This window comes from Trichomycterus rosablanca, chromosome 11, assembly GCF_030014385.1.
Source record: "Trichomycterus rosablanca isolate fTriRos1 chromosome 11, fTriRos1.hap1, whole genome shotgun sequence".
Classification (NCBI taxonomy): Eukaryota; Metazoa; Chordata; class Actinopteri; order Siluriformes; family Trichomycteridae; genus Trichomycterus; species Trichomycterus rosablanca.
The window spans coordinates 27,094,597-27,113,622 of record NC_085998.1 but is presented as its reverse complement, the minus strand read 5'-3'; the positions used below and the strand labels follow the sequence as shown (position 1 = coordinate 27,113,622).

Sequence of the window (19,026 nt, the reverse complement as noted above, 5' to 3'; positions counted from 1 at the left end):
TGTGCCTGCTCGGGGGCGTCCAGCCAACTGAGATTCCTGAATTGGTTTTGATGGGAAAACGGTTTGATTATAATTCCTACCATTTAATAATTCATTATAATTCATTATAATTATAAAGAAATACACACGCATACACACACACACACACGCGCATACACACACACACACACACACACACACAGAGATAAGACAAGACAGATTTAGGGTCTTTTTTTTTTTTCTTTCTTTTCTTTTTTTTTTTTCTTTTATGTCCACTCTCACCCCCCCCCCCCCCCCTTTTTTGTTTTGCTTATATTATTATCTCCTTATTATTATATGTGATGTATATCCTCCCTCTACACAATGACCCTCTCACCACCCTCCCCCCTCCCCTCTCCCCCCTATTTTGTGGTGGCCACACAAAATATTGACACTTCAGGAACATTTACTAAGGGGTGTACTCACTTTTGTTGGCGGTGGTTTAGACATTAATGGCTGTATATTGAGTTATTTTGAGGGAAGAATAAATTTACACTGTTATATAAGCTGCACACAGACTACTTTTCATTGTGTCAAAGTGTCATTTTGTCAGTGTTGTCCCATGAAAAGATATACTTAAATATCTGCAGAAATGTGAGGGGTGTACTCACTTTTGTGATACACTGTATATATGGATCCCTGATTGTGTTCAATGAGGGTATATTGCTGCTTACATGCCCTCCGCTTCTGCTCAGGCACCTCGGTCTGCTAACCAGGGTACTTGCACAGCGTTTGAAGACCTCACCCACTTGGTCCAGTCATTTTCACACCCAGCAGATACGGTGGCCAATTTGTGTCTGCTGCAGTCACTGCCAATTGTGTCCACTAGATGGCGCCCAGCCGACCGGTAGCAGAGTCTAGATTTGAACCGGGGTGTTCAGAATCTCTCTGCTGGTAGCGTAATATCCCACTGTGCCACCTGGGCACTTATTGTGTGTACATTTAAAAATGTTTTAATGCTGTTTTATTTGACTAGCATTGCTTTAACGTTTACATCACGTCACATCACTGTTTGTTATTTTTCTACCACTGCCTTTAAACAGTCTGAACACTGGACTGGAATTTGTATATCTTCAGACATTAGAATCACTACATCATTATGGTCCATCTAGCAACAAAATATTAAACAAATGGGGAAAATACTGTACATTAAATATGATCCATCCAACTGTATTTCTTTTTTTCACTGCAATGACACTTAATGGTGTAGGGATGAATGATTTTGTTTATTTTTATAGATGAGGAGCATTATAGCTCAGTGCTGAAAGAGGCCAAGGAGGCAATCGAACATGAGCATCAAAGAGAAGACATGCTGAGTAGACCTGCCACTGGAAACGGTGAACTGTGTGAACTGGACTGCATTCCCACAGTGAGTACTCTGCACCTTCCTGTTTCATTCCAAATTATCCTGCTCATGGTGAAGACCTGTTTCATCATATGAAGGTGTCATATTGCAAATGAACCAAAATAAAACGCTGATTATTATATACAGCATGTTTGATTGTGTGCATGTGTACAGTATGATGCATTGCTCCAGATGGAAGTTGAAAGGCTTCTAGTTTTAGAAAACGCCAAAGCTACTGAGATGTCCCACAGAGACTATGAGCAGAGAGAAACACCTGGATCCAGTACTAGCAGATGGCGCAAAAAGCTCAGCAGGTAAAACCAAATTTAGACATTTCTTAAGATCTTTATTTTAATTGGAGAGAAAGTGGAAGTAAGGAAATGCATGCCACAACATGCTGATACTGAAACATTATTAATTGTTGGTTGTGTGGCTAGAAGAATATTATAATTTTTTCTATAATTGCAAGATTTGAGTTATTTATTTTGGTTTTTCTCTCTCAATTCAGCATAGCCAATTAGTCTTCCCCTGCTGGGCACCCCTATCGCATCTGAGGATGGTATATTTGCCTGACACGATCCCTCTGATGTGTGTGCGGTCTACCAAACCCCTTTTCATTCACCCATACTTTGGTGGATTTGTGTGTGATGCCAGTCTCGCACATGGAGAGTCACGCACCGATCTCTGCGTTCCTCCACTTCTGTACAGCCTTGCGCTACTTACCAAGGTCCTTACACAGCGTCAAAGATCCAACGCCTTTTTTAGTCTGGTCTTTTACCACCCAGCAGACTGGTTGCCAATTTTGTCTGCTGCAGGCACTGCCAACTGTGCCTGCTGGGAGGCACCCAGGTGACCGGTAGCAGAGCTGAGATTCAAACTCGAATTTATTCTAATTATAAAAACGTATAATTTTTATAAGAAAATTTTTTATACCTTGATATTTACAAACATATAATATATAATGTGGGCAAAATGCTTCTTATTAATACTTAGCAAATATTAAGGTTTATTTACACTATATTAATACACTGTCATGCTACGGGAACAAAAAATGGGAACTTGAATTGTTGACCAATGATAATAAACAGCAAACTATGTTATTAACATAGTAAATATTTTGTTTAGTCTGGGGACTGTTGCAAAATCCTTACTAAAAGTCACAACTTTTTTCCTCTTCTTGTTTCTGATAATACAAGCCTAATAATCAGTTTGCCAGGCTTTGGCCACCCCTGCTCAGCCAATCATGTTTGTGTAGACACCTAGCAGGCCGATAGTATCTCTGAGATACCCTGGACAGGGTTGTGATTGGCCCAGTTTAATGTGGAAACACAGGGCGCAAGGCAGAAATACCCTGGACAGCATCACCAGTCCATCGCAGGGCTTTGGACATAGCCAGTCATGTCATCAGACCAACAGCACTGCTAAGATTCCCTGTGCTTCTGGAGCTCCTAGCCATGTTTATGTGCCACACCCTGTGTCAATGTCACAGTGGTTTCACATTTACCGGGAAACACTGGGTGCAAGGCAGGAATTCTATAGCCAGGATGCCAGTACATCACAGAGCTTTGGGCATCCCCCCCCTCGGGAAATCATGTTTGTGTTGACGCCTAGCAGGCCCATAGTATCTCTGAGATTCAAACCCAGATCTCAGTGGTGGTGGGCTTATGTAGTAGACCACTGTGCCACTCAAGTTCCCTAAGTCAATTATAAATAATATATATATATACAGTGTATCACAAAAGTGAGTACACCCCTCACATTTCTGCAGATATTTAAGTATATCTTTTTATGGGACAACACTGACAAAATGACACTTTGACACAATGAAAAGTAGTCTGTGTGCAGCTTATATAACAGTGTAAATTTATTCTTCCCTCAAAATAACTCAATACACAGCCATTAATGTCTAAACCACCGGCAACAAAAGTGAGTACACCCCTAAGAGACTACACCCCTAAATGTCCAAATTGAGCACTGCTTGTCATTTTCCCTCCAAAATGTCATGTGACTCGTTAGTGTTACTAGGTCTCAGGTGTGCATAGGGAGCAGGTGTGTTCAATTTAGTAGTACAGCTCTCACACTCTCTCATACTGGTCACTGAAAGTTCCAACATGGCACCTCATGGCAAAGAACTGTCTGAGGATCTTAAAAGACGAATTGTTGCGCTACATGAAGATGGCCAAGGCTACAAGAAGATTGCCAACACCCTGAAACTGAGCTGCAGCACAGTGGCCAAGATCATCCAGCGTTTTAAAAGAGCAGGGTCCACTCAGAACAGACCTCGCGTTGGTCGTCCAAAGAAGCTGAGTGCACGTGCTCAGCGTCACATCCAACTGCTGTCTTTGAAAGATAGGCGCAGGAGTGCTGTCAGCATTGCTGCAGAGATTGAAAAGGTGGGGGTCAGCCTGTCAGTGCTCAGACCATACGCCGCACACTACATCAAATTGGTCTGCATGGCTGTCACCCCAGAAGGAAGCCTCTTCTGAAGTCTCTACACAAGAAAGCCCGCAGTTTGCTGAAGACATGTCAACAAAGGACATGGATTACTGGAACCATGTCCTATGGTCTGATGAGACCAAGATTAATTTGTTTGGTTCAGATGGTCTCAAGCATGTGTGGCGGCAATCAGGTGAGGAGTACAAAGATAAGTGTGTCATGCCTACAGTCAAGCATGGTGGTGGGAATGCCATGGTCTGGGGCTGCATGAGTGCAGCAGGTGTTGGGGAGTTACATTTCATTGAGGGACACATGAACTCCAATATGTACTGTGAAATACTGAAGCAGAGCATGATCCCCTCCCTCCGGAAACTGGGTCGCAGGGCAGTGTTCCAGCATGATAATGACCCCAAACACACCTCTAAGACGACCACTGCTTTATTAAAGAGGCTGAGGGTAAAGGTGATGGACTGGTCAAGCATGTCTCCAGACCTAAACTCAATAGAACATCTTTGGGGCATCCTCAAGCGGAAGGTGGAGGATCACAAAGTCTCGAATATCCGCCAGCTCCGTGATGTCGTCATGGAGGAGTGGAAAAGCATTCCAGTGGCAACCTGTGAAGCTCTGGTAAACTCCATGCCTAGGAGAGTTAAGGCAGTTCTGGGAAATAATGGTGGCCACACAAAATATTGACACTTCAGGAACTTTCACTAAGGGGTGTACTCACTTTTGTTGCCGGTGGTTTAGACATTAATGGCTGTATATTGAGTTATTTTGAGGGAAGAATAAATTTACACTGTTATATAAGCTGCACACAGACTACTTTTCATTGTGTCAAAGTGTCATTTTGTCAGTGTTGTCCCATGAAAAGATAGGACAGGGTTGTGATTGGCCCAGTTCAACGGGAAAACACTGCGCGCAAAATATGTATACCCTGGATACCCATTTTAGGGCTTTACATAGACATAGCTTATCATGTCTGTGTAGAAACACAGGCTGACCAAAAGCACTGCTAAAATTTAAGTTTGAGCTCGTACTAGATCGCTGTGCCACCTGAGCACCTAATAATAATCAAAGTAATAATAATAATAGTAATAATTGTAACAATTATAACAATCTAGGAGCAGTCACGCCAAACCTAATTTCTCCCACTTTGCTAAAGGGTGACAGAAAGCATAGATACACAGCATCACTCAGACCCAAATTTAACAGTTATTATTAAATTGAAAAGTTGAATCTTTTAATTTGAAACTCTTCTACTTTTGAGACTCCACAAGTTTGTGCAAAATTTGATTGACAACATGATTTTACAATTTTCCAAATAGCATCTTTTGATGCTACTGAATGTATGGCTTTCTCTGTCTTTATGTGCCACATACATGCTCAATGGGAATTACGTCAGGTGACTATACAAAAAGGTCCATGACAGTCAGCATTCTTTAATGTTCTTTGGTCATCATGTTGTTTTAAGCTTTGAGATTTGTAAAAAAAATTATATATTACATTTAAAACAAATGCAAAGCACTTTTTACAGGTAGCCTCAGACTTTTTGCCTATACTTTATGCTCATGAGGAACTGCAGTTTATGTCTATGACAGTTATTAGGAAATGAATCATGTACAAAAAAGCATGTGTTGTGTAATTACTCTTAATATGTCTTCCTCACAGGTTTGTTTTACCTGAGTACATCCTGGACTTTGGTTATGTGATCCATGGCACCATTTCGACTCATATCATCAAAGTTACAAACACTGGGCCTGCCCCGGTGTCCTTCAGAGCTGAGCGCCGTTCCCTAACAGCCACAGGTTGATTTATGACACAGCTTTTATCTGATGTACAAACACCGTTTCCAGAAACTTAGATCTGTTATTTGTTAATTCACTTTACCCTTTATTTAACAGACAAAAGGACACAAAAAGATGTTCAGTGTTTTCAATGAACTTAATTCTGTTTGTTAAATATCAATAATACAGGGTGTCCCAAAATGAACTGACATTTAAATTTTTTAATAAAACAATTTTTTTATTTGAACATAAATAATGTTTTTGCTTTATTTGAAAATAAAGACATGGAGATTATGTATGAAACAAAACATCTGACAAATGACCCCCTTGACCATGGCAGCACAAATTTTCCATGACACGTTGACAGAATTGCTGAGAAATTTCAGCAATGTTGTGTCGAATTTCTTCTTTGAGGTCCTCAATGGATTGTGGTTTGTTGGTGTATACTTTATCCTTAAGATAACCCCAAAGAAAGAATTCTAACGGCGTCAAGTCACATGATCTTGGCAGCCAATTCACATCACCATTTTTTTTTTGTGTACCTTTTTATGATTTAACCTCAACGTTTACTATAATGACAGCAATTAAAAAATCTCTAACTCTGGTTTTGCCGCGAAAAAATGGCGGCAAATTTAAAATGTCAGTTAATTTTGGGACACCCTGTATAAATGTAAAAATTGATGTCTGTAACACACTCAAAAAGCTGGGACAGAGGCATGTTTACCACTAGATTACATCACTATTCCTTTTAATGATACTGTTAAAATTTGTGAATTAATTGTTGCAGTTTTGCAAGTGGAAATTTTTGCCCATAATTGCTTGATACAAGACATGGTCGCCATTGTCTGAGTCTCCTCTTCTTGATGCACCATACATTTCCAATAGGAGACAGATCTGGACTGCAGGCAGGCTAGTCAAGCACGCACACTCTATGCTCACGAGGCAGGCCTGGCTTTGTCCTGCCGAAATAGACATGGAGTTCCTGGGAAAAAATGTCATCTAGATGGCAGCATGGGTCTGTCTGAAAACCTAGTGAGCTCTCGACATAGACGCATTTTACGTCATCCTGTGAGCTTCTGAGAAAAAGGCTGTCTAAAGTCTTAGATACCTTAAAATGCTGCCTACTAAGGCACCTTAATTGTAGGTCAAAATGTGACTAAATAACGAGCGGTAAAGGCAATCCCAGCAATAAGTGTGGCACGACTTTTCAGGTCCTGAGAGGCTAACTACATGTGTCTCTCTAAAATACCAGTTTAAGCCTCTGCATCAATGGTATCTTCACACATATGCATGTCACCTATGCCATGCCATCACAGATACTGGGTTTTGCACTTTTCATTGTTAACAGTCTGGATGATCGCTTTCATCTTTGGCATTTCCTGATGAATCCTATGTCTATTTTACCCATAAACAAGCTGAAACATTGACTTTTCTGACCACAGAAAATGGTTTATCACAGATTTTTCGGGCTCAGAGAGCTCGCCAGTTTGTCTGCCTAAAATTAAAATAGGCCTTCCTTTTTGCATAATACAGTTTCAGGTTGCATTTCATGATGCAGCGGCAGAACGTGTTAAGTGACAATTAATTTCCAAAGTACTCCTGAGCCCATTTGTCTGTGTTCATCACGGTAGCATGATGGTTTCAAACAGTGTTGCTTGAGGACTTGATGGTCAGCAAAAGTTTCCACCTTTGGCCTTTACACACTGAGATTTCCCCTGACTCCCTGAATCTTTTCATGATGTTATGAACTGTAAATGGCAAAATACCTAAATTATTTGCAATCATGTACTGGGAAACATTGTCTTTAAACTAGTTGACCATTCTCTCACCAAGTTTGGCACACAGTGGTAAGCCACTACCCATCCTTGCTTGCAAAAACTAAGTCTTTGGTGGATGCTCCTTTTATACTCAGTCTTGATTACCTTACCAGTTAAAGTGCCAATAGCGGAACCTTCCAAAATAGTGTTAAATTAGCCTTGTTTTGCCTCTGTCCCAACATTCTAATATTTATTACATTTACAAAATACAATTAGGTTTGTCAGTGAAAACACATTTTTTGTACTTTTACCAGTTAAACAAAAGTTTAAGCAATTTAACTAATTACAGTTCTTAGAATTTATTGCATTTTTAGAATGTGTCCCAACTTTTCTGGAAATAGGTTTGTATTTAGTAATCGTGACGTTAAAATGAAGTTTATATCTTCATCAGGATTCAACACAGAGTTGGATAGGGTGAAGAATCTACCCTACTGTGAGACCGAAGCTTTTGAGATGAAATTTGATCCACTCAGTGCAAATCTGGAGCTTGGGGAGATCACTACTGTCATGCCTATACAGGTAGAGCTACACAGTACCAGAAAGAATAATACAGAGCTGTTAGTTTTGATACAGAATGGTGGGGGTTGGGGGGGTGGGTTATGTAAAATCGCATTAAGTATTTGATTTATCTAATGTACTGTGTTCTTTTCTCATAAAAGATTAACCTTTTTAATTATTTTTTTAAATGAATTACTACAAGTTTGGATTGACAGGCGGCCTTTTAATTAAAAAAATACGTTTTAGAAAGGCAACAGTGGTCTGTAAGTTTAATTATGGATGAGAGTGGAACAGACTTTTCTTCATGCTCCTAACAATGCTGTACAAACTCACAGATAATAAATGGGAGGGTTGTTTCAGATAGGGCATATGTGATAGTCAAATATGTGGACATACTATCTGCTGGGGCAACCAGAGCAGTCATAAGCAATTAAGGCATAATTTATTGATTTGTTACATGAATGTCCAAAGCATTCATGTATATAAAGCATTCATGTATATACACCGATCAACCATAACATTAAAACCACCTCCTTGTTTCTACACTCACTTCACTTACCATATAAAAGCACTTTGTAGTTCTACAATTACTGACTGTAGTCCATCTATTTCTCTGCGTGCTTTGTTAGCCCCCTTTCATGTTGTTCTTCAATGGTCAGGACTCTCGCAGGACCACTACAGAGCAGGTATTATTTGGGTGGTGGGTCATTCTCAGCACTGCAGTGACACTGACATGGTGCTGGTGTGTTAGTGTTTCTTGTGCTGGTATGAGTGGATAAGACAGCAATGCCGATGGAGTTTTTAAACACCTCACTGTCACTGCTGGACTGAGAATAGTCCACCAACCTGCCGTGGGCAGCGTCATGTGACCTCTCTACACGCCCTTCCGACACATGTGCAGTAGCCGTATCTTTTCACCTGCACAAGGAGAGTTCATATGCGAATCAGCTTTGTGTATGGAGAGCCACACCCTGATCAATGCATTATCCCTCGTCTCTGTGCAAGTGCCATTAATCAGCCAGCAGAGGTCGTAATTACATCAGTTATGGGGAGGCACGGTGGCTAAGTGGGTAGCACTCTTGCCTCACAGCAAGAAGGTCCTGGGTTCGATCCCCAGGTGGGGCGGTCGGGGTCCTTTCTGTGTGGGGTTTGCATGTTCTCACCGTGTCCGCATGGGTTTCCTCCGGGAGCTCCGGTTTCCTCCCAAGTGAGGTGAATTGGAGATGAATCTTGTGTAATGAGTAACTACCGTTCCTGTCATGAATGTAACCAAAGTGTAAACCATGACATTAAAATCCTAATAAACAAACAAACAAACAAACATCAGATATGAAGTCCCGTCCGGCGCCTCCCTTGAACAACAGCCAATCGTTGTTTGTGTAGACGCTCAGCCTGCCTATAACTGAAGCAAAATTCTGTGTTATGTTAAAGATTTATTTTTTAAAAATCAGTTAAATAAATTTAAACGACCTTTTTAACTGACAGCATTGATCCAGCAATTACTTATTTTTTTGTCATCTGTTAATACCTCTAAAATAAACTTGAACATTGTTGGATTTGTGATTAAGTTTGGACTTGTTTGTAAATGTACAGATCCTTTATAAATCAAGGTCTTAGTCAGTGATGATCAGCATAGTCACATTCAATAATGCTAAATCCCCCCACTGGTATTTATGAAGTATTGGAAGTAGTTAGTATTTGTAGGCAAACTTTGTGATTTTGTGATTGACAGGTGCTGGGTGGTCCTATGGTGCATATGCGTCTGCATGTTGTGGTCACTATGCCCTCCCTGACCATTTCCACTGACGTGTTGCAGTTTCATGATGTTCAGTGTGGCATGTGCCAGGTGGCTACAGTGCAGCTGCACAATCCTGAGGCTGTACCCTGTGAGTGGAGCATCAGAGAGCAGGAAAAGCCCAAGAAGAAGGTACAGACACTCACAGTTGTCATTCCAATTAGTCTCAAAAGTGCTTGATGGGGTTGAGGTCAAATTTTTTTTTTACACCATACTCATTTTCTGGAATTTTCTGGAACTTCTTAAGCCATACAAACAGCGTTGCAATAGAGGACAGATTTTAATCGAGCATTATGGGATTTAACTTCTGTCTTTGGGGCAAACTTACTTGTTGCAGATGTGGTTTCCTGTCAGTGCTACTTCAGTACAAACCATTCTGAGGTAATGCTAATGTGTAGTCAGTGGCGTGACTGTTCTGTACTTTTTTTAAGTCACCCACATTTTGTTCATGATTTTTATTGCGACCCAGGCAACGCAAACAATGCACAATGGTCACAACTCAGGGTTTAAAAAACCTGCTGTACATTTACATTTTCGGCATTTGGCAGACGCTCTTATCCAGAGCAACTTACAGAAGTGCTTCCATAGTAAACATTTCATTACTCTAGTTTAAGTAGACAACAGTCCAAGAACACAAATCTGCTGTACTGAACACAAATCTTGCTGTACTGTACTTTATTACTACTTCTTATATTAGCAATGGCTAGTATGGTTAAATTGGCTAGATGAAGATGTTTCCACATATACTATATTGCCAAAAGTATTCACTCACTACTAAATATTCCACAGTCACCTGTCAGTGGTATCATAACAAAGTGGAAGCGATTGGGAACGACAGCACAAAGTGGTAGCCACATAAAATGACAGAGCGGGGTCAGCGGATGCTGAAGCGCATAAGGCGCAGAGGTCGCCAACTTTCTGCAGAGACAATCGCTACAGACCTCCAAACTTCATGTGGCCTTCAGATTAGCTCAAGAACAGTGCGTAGAGAGCTTCATGAAATGGGTTTCCATGGCCGAGCAGCTGCATCCAAGCCTTACATCACCAAGCGTGATGCAAAGCGTCGAATGCAGTGGTGTAAAGCACGCCGCCACTGAACTCTAGAGCAGTGGAGACAGGTTCTCTGGAGTGAAGAATCACGCTTCTCCGTCTGGCAATCCGATGGACTAGTTTAGGTTTGGCGGTTGCCAGGAGAACGGTACTTGTCTGACTGCATTGTGCCAAGTGTAAAGTTTGGTGGAGGGGGGATTACGGTGTGGGGTTGTTCTTCAGGAGTTGGGCTCGGCCCCTTAGTTCCAGTGAAAGGAACTCTTAATGCTTCGGCATACCAAGAGATTTTGGACAATTTCATGCTTCCAACTTTGTGGGAACACTTTGGGGATGGCCCCTTCCTGTTCCAACATGACTGTGCACCAGTGCACAAAGCAAGCTCGATAAAGACATGGATGAGCGAGTTTGGTGTGGAAGAACTTGACTGGCCTGCACAGAGTCCTGACCTCAACCCGATAGAACACCTTTGGGATGAATTACAGCGGAGACTGCGAACCAGGCCTTCTCGTCCAGCATCGTACAACAGTGTCTGACCTCACAAATGCGCTTTTGGAAGGATGGTCAAAAATCCCCATAAACACACTCCTAAACCTTGTGGAAAGCCTTCCCAGAAGAGTTGAAGCTGTTATAGCTGCAAAGGGTGGCCCGACATCATATTAAACCCTATGGATTAAGAATGGGACGTCACTCAAGTTCATATGCATGTGAAGGCAGACGAGCTAATACTTTTGGCAATATAGTGTAAACTTGGTCAAATGATGTACATTGTTTTGATAAACTACTAAGGAACAGTCATCTTTACCTTTAACAACTGTGCAAACTAATATTTATTACAGATTTTTTAATAAAAAATGTATATTTTCACTTTTACAGTATTATATAATTTAATGTTATCTTCTTAAACAGTTGTAAAGCTGTACGTATAATCTGATACATTAAAGTTGTTACAATGCAAAACTAATTGCAACACTATTACTGTTTTTATGGGGTTTTAAGATCGATAAGCACATCCCGCTTTACCTGAGACAGAAGGCCCTTTCAGAGCAGTCTCCTTCTCCAGTCATCTTTGAGTTGCTGCCGTCAAGAGGTGTGCTCTATCCTGGTGACAGGGTCAATGTCCAGGTCAAATTCAGTCCTGCTGAAGGGGTAAGAGCTAACAGCAGTTGGTATGCAATGGCATTTTATTAATCCAGATTGATTTGCTTTCAGTTCCAGGTTTATTGTCTCCCTCTGTAAAGGTGGATTCGAAATATAATGGCATATAAACACAGTGCATGATTTACAGAAGGTGGTAACAATTTTGGTTTTCAAATCTACAATTAGAAGCTACTTAAAATCTAAAGCTATTTCTTTTATCCAACAAGAAACATAAGCACTGGTTCCCAAGTGGCACAGCGGGATATTCTGCTAGCACAACAGTGCTGGGATTCTGAATTCCCTAAGCAGGCACAATTGGCAGTGCCTGCAGCAGACAAAATTGGCCACCAAGTCTGGACTAATAAGAGATTGGGGTTTTTGATGCGGTCTAAGGAGCCTGTACAGAAGTGAAGGAATGTGGAGATTAGTGTGTGACTCTCACACACGGATCCACCAAAGCATTGGCGAATAAGAAGGGGTCAGTGGACTGCGTACGCTTCAGAGGGAACATGTGTCAGGCGAATATACCCTCCTTGGACATGACTGGGGTTCTCAGCAGGGGAAGACTAATTGGCTATGCAAAAAAATTGAAAGAAAAATTAGACATAAAATAGAAAAAAGAAACATAAGCACTTACAGTTGGTTAGATGGTACTGGAACTTTAGAACTATGGTCAGATACTGTAGTAAAAAATAGATGGTAGAATAGTGATAGATGGTTATACAGAAACCATTCTGTGATAGATAGAAACCCTAACCTTAACCCATTCTCACCACAGATTCTTACAAAGAATCTGTGATGTTTTTAAATTTTCTTCCTCCAAAGTTCCTCTTTCCTTGTTATAATATTAAACTGTATAAAGTACCATATATTAAATGCTAAGAAGCTTATATTAAATATAATAATAATGCATTTTATTTATAGGCACCTTTTTAAAGCACTCAAGGGCACCTTACATCTTACAGAGCAGATTAAACAACAATACACAGACAATACAAGACATATACAATTAACATTCAACAATCAAGTGAATTAATTGTAGGCTAGTTTGAATAAGTGAGTCTTTAGGTGGGATTTGAAGGTGGAGAGGGAATCAAAAGTCCAAATTTCAAGTGGGAGAGAGTTCCAAAGATAGGGGGCTGAGTAGCTAAAATCTCTAGCCCCCATAGTGGACAGATGTATAGAGGGAATAGAAAGCTTTAAAGCAGAAGAAGATCTGAGTGCACGGGAGGGCGTGTAGATTTGGATAAGGTCAGCGAGATCAAATCAAATCGAGGTTTATTTGTCACATACATAGTCATGCACAGTACAACTGGCAGTGAAATGCTTTTGTGACTGCTCAGCCACAGTAATTACAAAAACTACAAAATGTAAAGTTAAAAGAGATGTGGTGGTGCTAGGCCATGAAGAGCCTTAAATGTAAATAACAATATCTTAAAATGTACGCGGTACTGGACAGGAAGCCAATGAAGCCGCTTGAGAACCAAACCCATACAAAATGGTTTGATGAACACCTAAACCTTACTGGAAATCTGTGGGGTACGTGGAAGAATATAAAGAGAAACCTGGAGAATATAAAGTGGTTCTGTATTGTGGAGTGCACACAGAATTATTGCTCTGAAATAGGATCTGGACACCTGACCACTTGTTGGTCATCCCCCTCCAATGGGCATGAATAAATACATTTTTGCCTTTACGGCCATAAAAGCTCTAACTCTTTTGGGAAAGCTTTCCAGAGGATTAAGAAGTGTGTGTGTGGGTGTTTGTGTGTTTTATTTAGTCTAAAGCTCATTTGCATGGTCAAGCCCTGATACAGGACAAGAATACCTAGCTTACAATCAAGGTTCCAGTTCATTCCAAATGTGTTCAAGTCAAGGCTTTGTTCAGGCCTGTGGAGTTACTGTACACCAAACTCTTTAAATCATTTATTAACCTAAAAACACACGCTGGAACCAGAGCTGGGATCTCGAATACATCGTATCTAATGAGGCTGAGTGGCCACATGAACAACGATCGGGTCTCTCTCTCTCATGACTGGTGCAATTACGACCTCTGCCGGCTGATTGATGGTGCCTGCACAGAGATGAGAAAAGAGTGCTCTTATGGTGTGTCTCTCCGTTCACAACGCTAAGCTGCACTACACTCGTCAAAGTGTAGGTGATAAGATGCATACGGCAGGCTGCCCACGTGTTGGAGGGGACATGGGTTAGCTTCGTTCTCCTCAATCAGAGCAGGGATTGGCATTGGTGGAGAGGAAGCATGACGTAATGGGGCAAATGGACGCGCTAAAAGGGAGAAAAGGGGAGAAAATTTTTTTTAAAAATCATTTATTAACCTCATGTATTAATGGGGTGTGACTGAAATGCCTAAACTCACTAATTAGGATAGAATACTGTTGGCCATATATTTTATTCTGACCAGTATAAGCCAGAAATTGGTATATTTGTCCCACTTCTGATTTGTAACTAGTCTCTACATATGTGATATTTTAATGTTTACTTAATATAGCTTATTTATTGTTAGAAAGCTGGTTATTTCTACCAATAAAGGTTTACTTTTGAATATATAAAATTTTCGGTGCTCTCAGTGACCGTGTTTGTAGTATTTTGCATTAAACTAAATTTTAAATTCTTCAACTCAGAAAGTATGCAATCAAAAATAATTCTAATAGAGATATAAATATCACAGACCAGCTAATTAAACATTATTGCTGTTGTCTTCTCTGCAGAAGGTGTACAAACAGAGGCTTGTGGTGGAAATAGGCCAAAGCTCTCATCGGATCGTGCTGCTGGCCCAGGGTCAGGGCGTGGACCCACATCTAGAGTTTTCTACCTCAGCTCTGGAGGTGGGGCCTGTGTTACCCCACAGCAGTGGAGAGGAGGTTGAGGTACTGGTCCAAAACCCTTGCCCATTTCCCATCGAGTTCTACTCTGTGGATTTCGACAAGCAGTACCTAGAGGAAGAGAAGGTAAACATACTGCTGTTCTGACATAGGGTTATTAAACATTAAAAATTAAAAACACATTATTTACACTTGATGAAAAGAGCATCTGCTAAGCATAGGATTAAAGCTACTATTACATGTATATATATGTATATATATACAGTGTATCACAAAAGTGAGTACACCCCTCACATTTCTGCAGATATTTAAGTATATCTTTTCATGGGACAACACTGACAAAATGACACTTTGACACAATGAAAAGTAGTCTGTGTGCAGCTTATATAACAGTGTAAATTTATTCTTCCCTCAAAATAACTCAATATACAGCCATTAATGTCTAAACCACCGGCAACAAAAGTGAGTACACCCCTAAGAGACTACACCCCTAAATGTCCAAATTGAGCACTGCTTGTCATTTTCCCTCCAAAATGTCATGTGATTTGTTAGTGTTACTAGGTCTCAGGTGTGCATAGGGAGCAGGTGTGTTCAATTTAGTAGTACAGCTCTCACACTCTCTCATACTGGTCACTGAAAGTTCCAACATGGCACCTCATGGCAAAGAACTGTCTGAGGATCTTAAAAGACGAATTGTTGCGCTACATGAAGATGGCCAAGGCTACAAGAAGATTGCCAACACCCTGAAACTGAGCTGCAGCACAGTGGCCAAGATCATCCAGCGTTTTAAAAGAGCAGGGTCCACTCAGAACAGACCTCGCGTTGGTCGTCCGAAGAAGCTGAGTGCACGTGCTCAGCGTCACATCCAACTGCTGTCTTTGAAAGATAGGCGCAGGAGTGCTGTCAGCATTGCTGCAGAGATTGAAAAGGTGGGGGGTCAGCCTGTCAGTGCTCAGACCATACGCCGCACACTACATCAAATTGGTCTGCATGGCTGTCACCCCAGAAGGAAGCCTCTTCTGAAGTCTCTACACAAGAAAGCCCGCAAACAGTTTGCTGAAGACATGTCAACAAAGGACATGGATTACTGGAACCATGTCCTATGGTCTGATGAGACCAAGATTAATTTGTTTGGTTCAGATGGTCTCAAGCATGTGTGGCGGCAATCAGGTGAGGAGTACAAAGATAAGTGTGTCATGCCTACAGTCAAGCATGGTGGTGGGAATGCCATGGTCTGGGGCTGCATGAGTGCAGCAGGTGTTGGGGAGTTACATTTCATTGAGGGACACATGAACTCCAATATGTACTGTGAAATACTGAAGCAGAGCATGATCCCCTCCCTCCGGAAACTGGGTCGCAGGGCAGTGTTCCAACATGATAATGACCCCAAACACACCTCTAAGACGACCACTGCTTTATTGAAGAGGCTGAGGGTAAAGGTGATGGACTGGCCAAGCATGTCTCCAGACCTAAACCCAATAGAACATCTTTGGGGCATCCTCAAGCGGAAGGTGGAGGAGCGCAAAGTCTCGAATATCCGCCAGCTCCGTGATGTCGTCATGGAGGAGTGGAAAAGCATTCCAGTGGCAACCTGTGAAGCTCTGGTAAACTCCATGCCCAGGAGAGTTAAGGCAGTTCTGGGAAATAATGGTGGCCACACAAAATATTGACACTTCAGGAACTTTCACTTAGGGGTGTACTCACTTTTGTTGCCGGTGGTTTAGACATTAATGGCTGTATATTGAGTTATTTTGAGGGAAGAATAAATTTACACTGTTATATAAGCTGCACACAGACTACTTTTCATTGTGTCAAAGTGTCATTTTGTCAGTGTTGTCCCATGAAAAGATATACTTAAATATCTGCAGAAATGTGAGGGGTGTACTCACTTTTGTGATACACTGTATATATATATATTATTATTATTATTTTTTATTTATTTATTTATGCATTTTCTCCCCTTTTTCTCCCTTTTTGGCGCGTCCAATTGCCCGGTTGCATCATGCTTCCTCTCCATTAATACCAATCCCTGCTCTGATTGAGGAGAATGAAGCTAAACCATGCCCCCTCTGACACATGGGCAGCATGCCGTATGCATTTTTTATCACCTGCGCTTTGAAGAGTGCAGTGCAGTGCAGCTCAGCGTTGTGTACAGAGAGGACACACCCTGAGAGCACTCTTTTCTCATCTCTGTGCAGGCGCCATCAATCAGCCAGCAGAGGTCGTAATTGCACCAGTCATGGGAGAGAGACCCCATCCGGCTTAGTTCCGCCCAAATCTGAACAACAGACCGATCGTTGTTCATGTGGTTGCTCAGCCTAGCCGGCTGTGCCACCTGAGCGGCCAAAGCTACTATGTTTTAAGTCAAGTTTTGTACCAAACTTCAGGACTATTTGGCTGACAGTTTATAAAGCACAAGGCTCTACTCCGACCTTTTCTTGTTGTTATTTAAAGTTGATGCACTCATTTTTTACAGGTCCTGCAGATGATAACAGGATATGACACACAAAATGTGTTGCTGCTTCCGCCTCGAGCCCCCGGAGACCTTCTACCCCCTGAACTCCTGGATTACTACAAAGAGCATAGCCCCCAGGATCCCATGCAGGGTATCATTTCCTATTTCATTAAGGTTTAGTTTTTCTAACAGTGATTAAGACCATTAAGTATGGTTTTATATGTTTTGTCTATTTCTATTTATTATTATTATTATTATTATTATTATTAATTAACACATTTACATTTATTTATTTTTTTTATTTCAGGAAAACCTTTATTTGTCCAAAAGTTGGGACAACTGTCTTTGTCCATTACTCCAAATGAGTCATTAGATAAGAAATTCTAATTGATCTTTAGTATAGTATAGTAGTAGGGACAAAAAATGGGGTGGGGTCTTCGACGCTGTGTAAGGACCCTGGTTAGTAGTTTAAGGGGCCTGTACAGAAGTGGAGGATCGTGGAGATCGGTGTGTGACTCTCCGTGCGCAAGACTGGCCACACGCGTGAATCCACCAAAGTATGGGTGAATAAGAAGGGGTCTGTGGACTTTGCATGCATAGGAGGGAGAAAATCCGTAAATTAAATTAAAAAAAATAAATAAGTAAAATAGTCAATGAATGTACATACCAGATAGTGTTGTGGGTTGTGGTTTTGAACCCACATGTGGCTTTGAATTAATCTTTAAATGCTTATTTATTTGCATTTTTGATACATGACTGTTTGAATAATCACATTATTGCCAGAACCTGAATCTAATCAGATTATCATTGTGCAAAGCTAAGACCAAATAAATTACCATGTAAATCCTGCACATGTGATTGACACATGGGTAAATGTCATTATGGGTTAAAAAAAACTTAACAGAATGTTTTATTATTATTTAAAGTCTGTTTTCTACTTTCTTTCTACTGATAAATACACAGCTTGTTGTAGTATACAGCTGTTTGTGATATATTACTGTAAGAGATGAGCAGTACCTCATGCTGACAGTAACCAGTAGGTGTATAAACGAGTTCATTCAAGACTGCGTACCATTCATCATGCTGTATATAAATGATTCTGATGGTGATCTTTCTTTATGTTTCTACTGGTGTGCTTTGATTTTTGATTAGCAGACACTCCTATCCAAAGCGACTTACAGAGGGGCTTAATTTTTTTCATTTTCTTACTCTAGTACAAATAGAAAATGGTCTAAGAACACAACTCTGCTAAAATCCTTTATAGCTAGAAGGTTAGAGAATTAGTAAGTGCATCTTAGTTTCAATTTAAGTGTCTAGTAAAGAGGTGAGTCTTCAATTGTCTACCACTTGGGTTCTAGTATGGTAAGAATAGTTTTGATATCTGTCTTTCTTAAGCTTTGATTGGTAGATCAAGACAGGGTAGACTTGTAATTTAAAGGGTGTGTGGTACAGAATGGGGTTTGATAAGTTCTAAGGTAGGTTGGGGCTGGTCCATTTTTGGCTTTGTAGACAAGTATTGTTTTAAACAGAAAGCAGAAAGCTATAGGAAGCCAGTGAAGAGAACACAGCAGTGGGGTGATGTGGCAGTGTTTGGGTTGATTGGAAACCAGGTGGGCAGCTGCATTTTGGATTAGTTGCAGGGGTTTGATAGTGGGCATGAGAACACCTGCTAGGAGGGAGTTGCAGTAGTCCAGCCTTGAAATGAGAAGTGATTATACAAGATTTTAAGTGGCTTTCATAGAAAGAAATAATTAAATCTTTTTGAATGTTGTAGAGGAGGAACTGGCATGATCTTGTCATGAAAAGGACAGCCGGCTATTCAGGACTTAAAATTTACTGTACAGCGCCT

General features: G+C 40.9%; 1 protein-coding gene across 1 annotated transcript in view; it reads left to right on the top strand.

Annotated features, from left to right (window-relative positions):
- The window catches only part of hydin (HYDIN axonemal central pair apparatus protein), a 262,192-nt gene that overhangs the window by 156,596 nt on the left and 86,570 nt on the right, over window positions 1-19,026 (top strand). Inside the window, exons 28-35 of the mRNA XM_063004123.1 lie at window positions 1,257-1,387; window positions 1,538-1,677; window positions 5,468-5,604; window positions 7,792-7,919; window positions 9,631-9,825; window positions 11,740-11,889; window positions 14,609-14,848; window positions 17,199-17,328. Of these exons, the coding sequence (XP_062860193.1) occupies window positions 1,257-1,387; window positions 1,538-1,677; window positions 5,468-5,604; window positions 7,792-7,919; window positions 9,631-9,825; window positions 11,740-11,889; window positions 14,609-14,848; window positions 17,199-17,328 (1,251 nt within the window). The remainder of the gene's footprint in view (window positions 1-1,256; window positions 1,388-1,537; window positions 1,678-5,467; window positions 5,605-7,791; window positions 7,920-9,630; window positions 9,826-11,739; window positions 11,890-14,608; window positions 14,849-17,198; window positions 17,329-19,026) is intronic.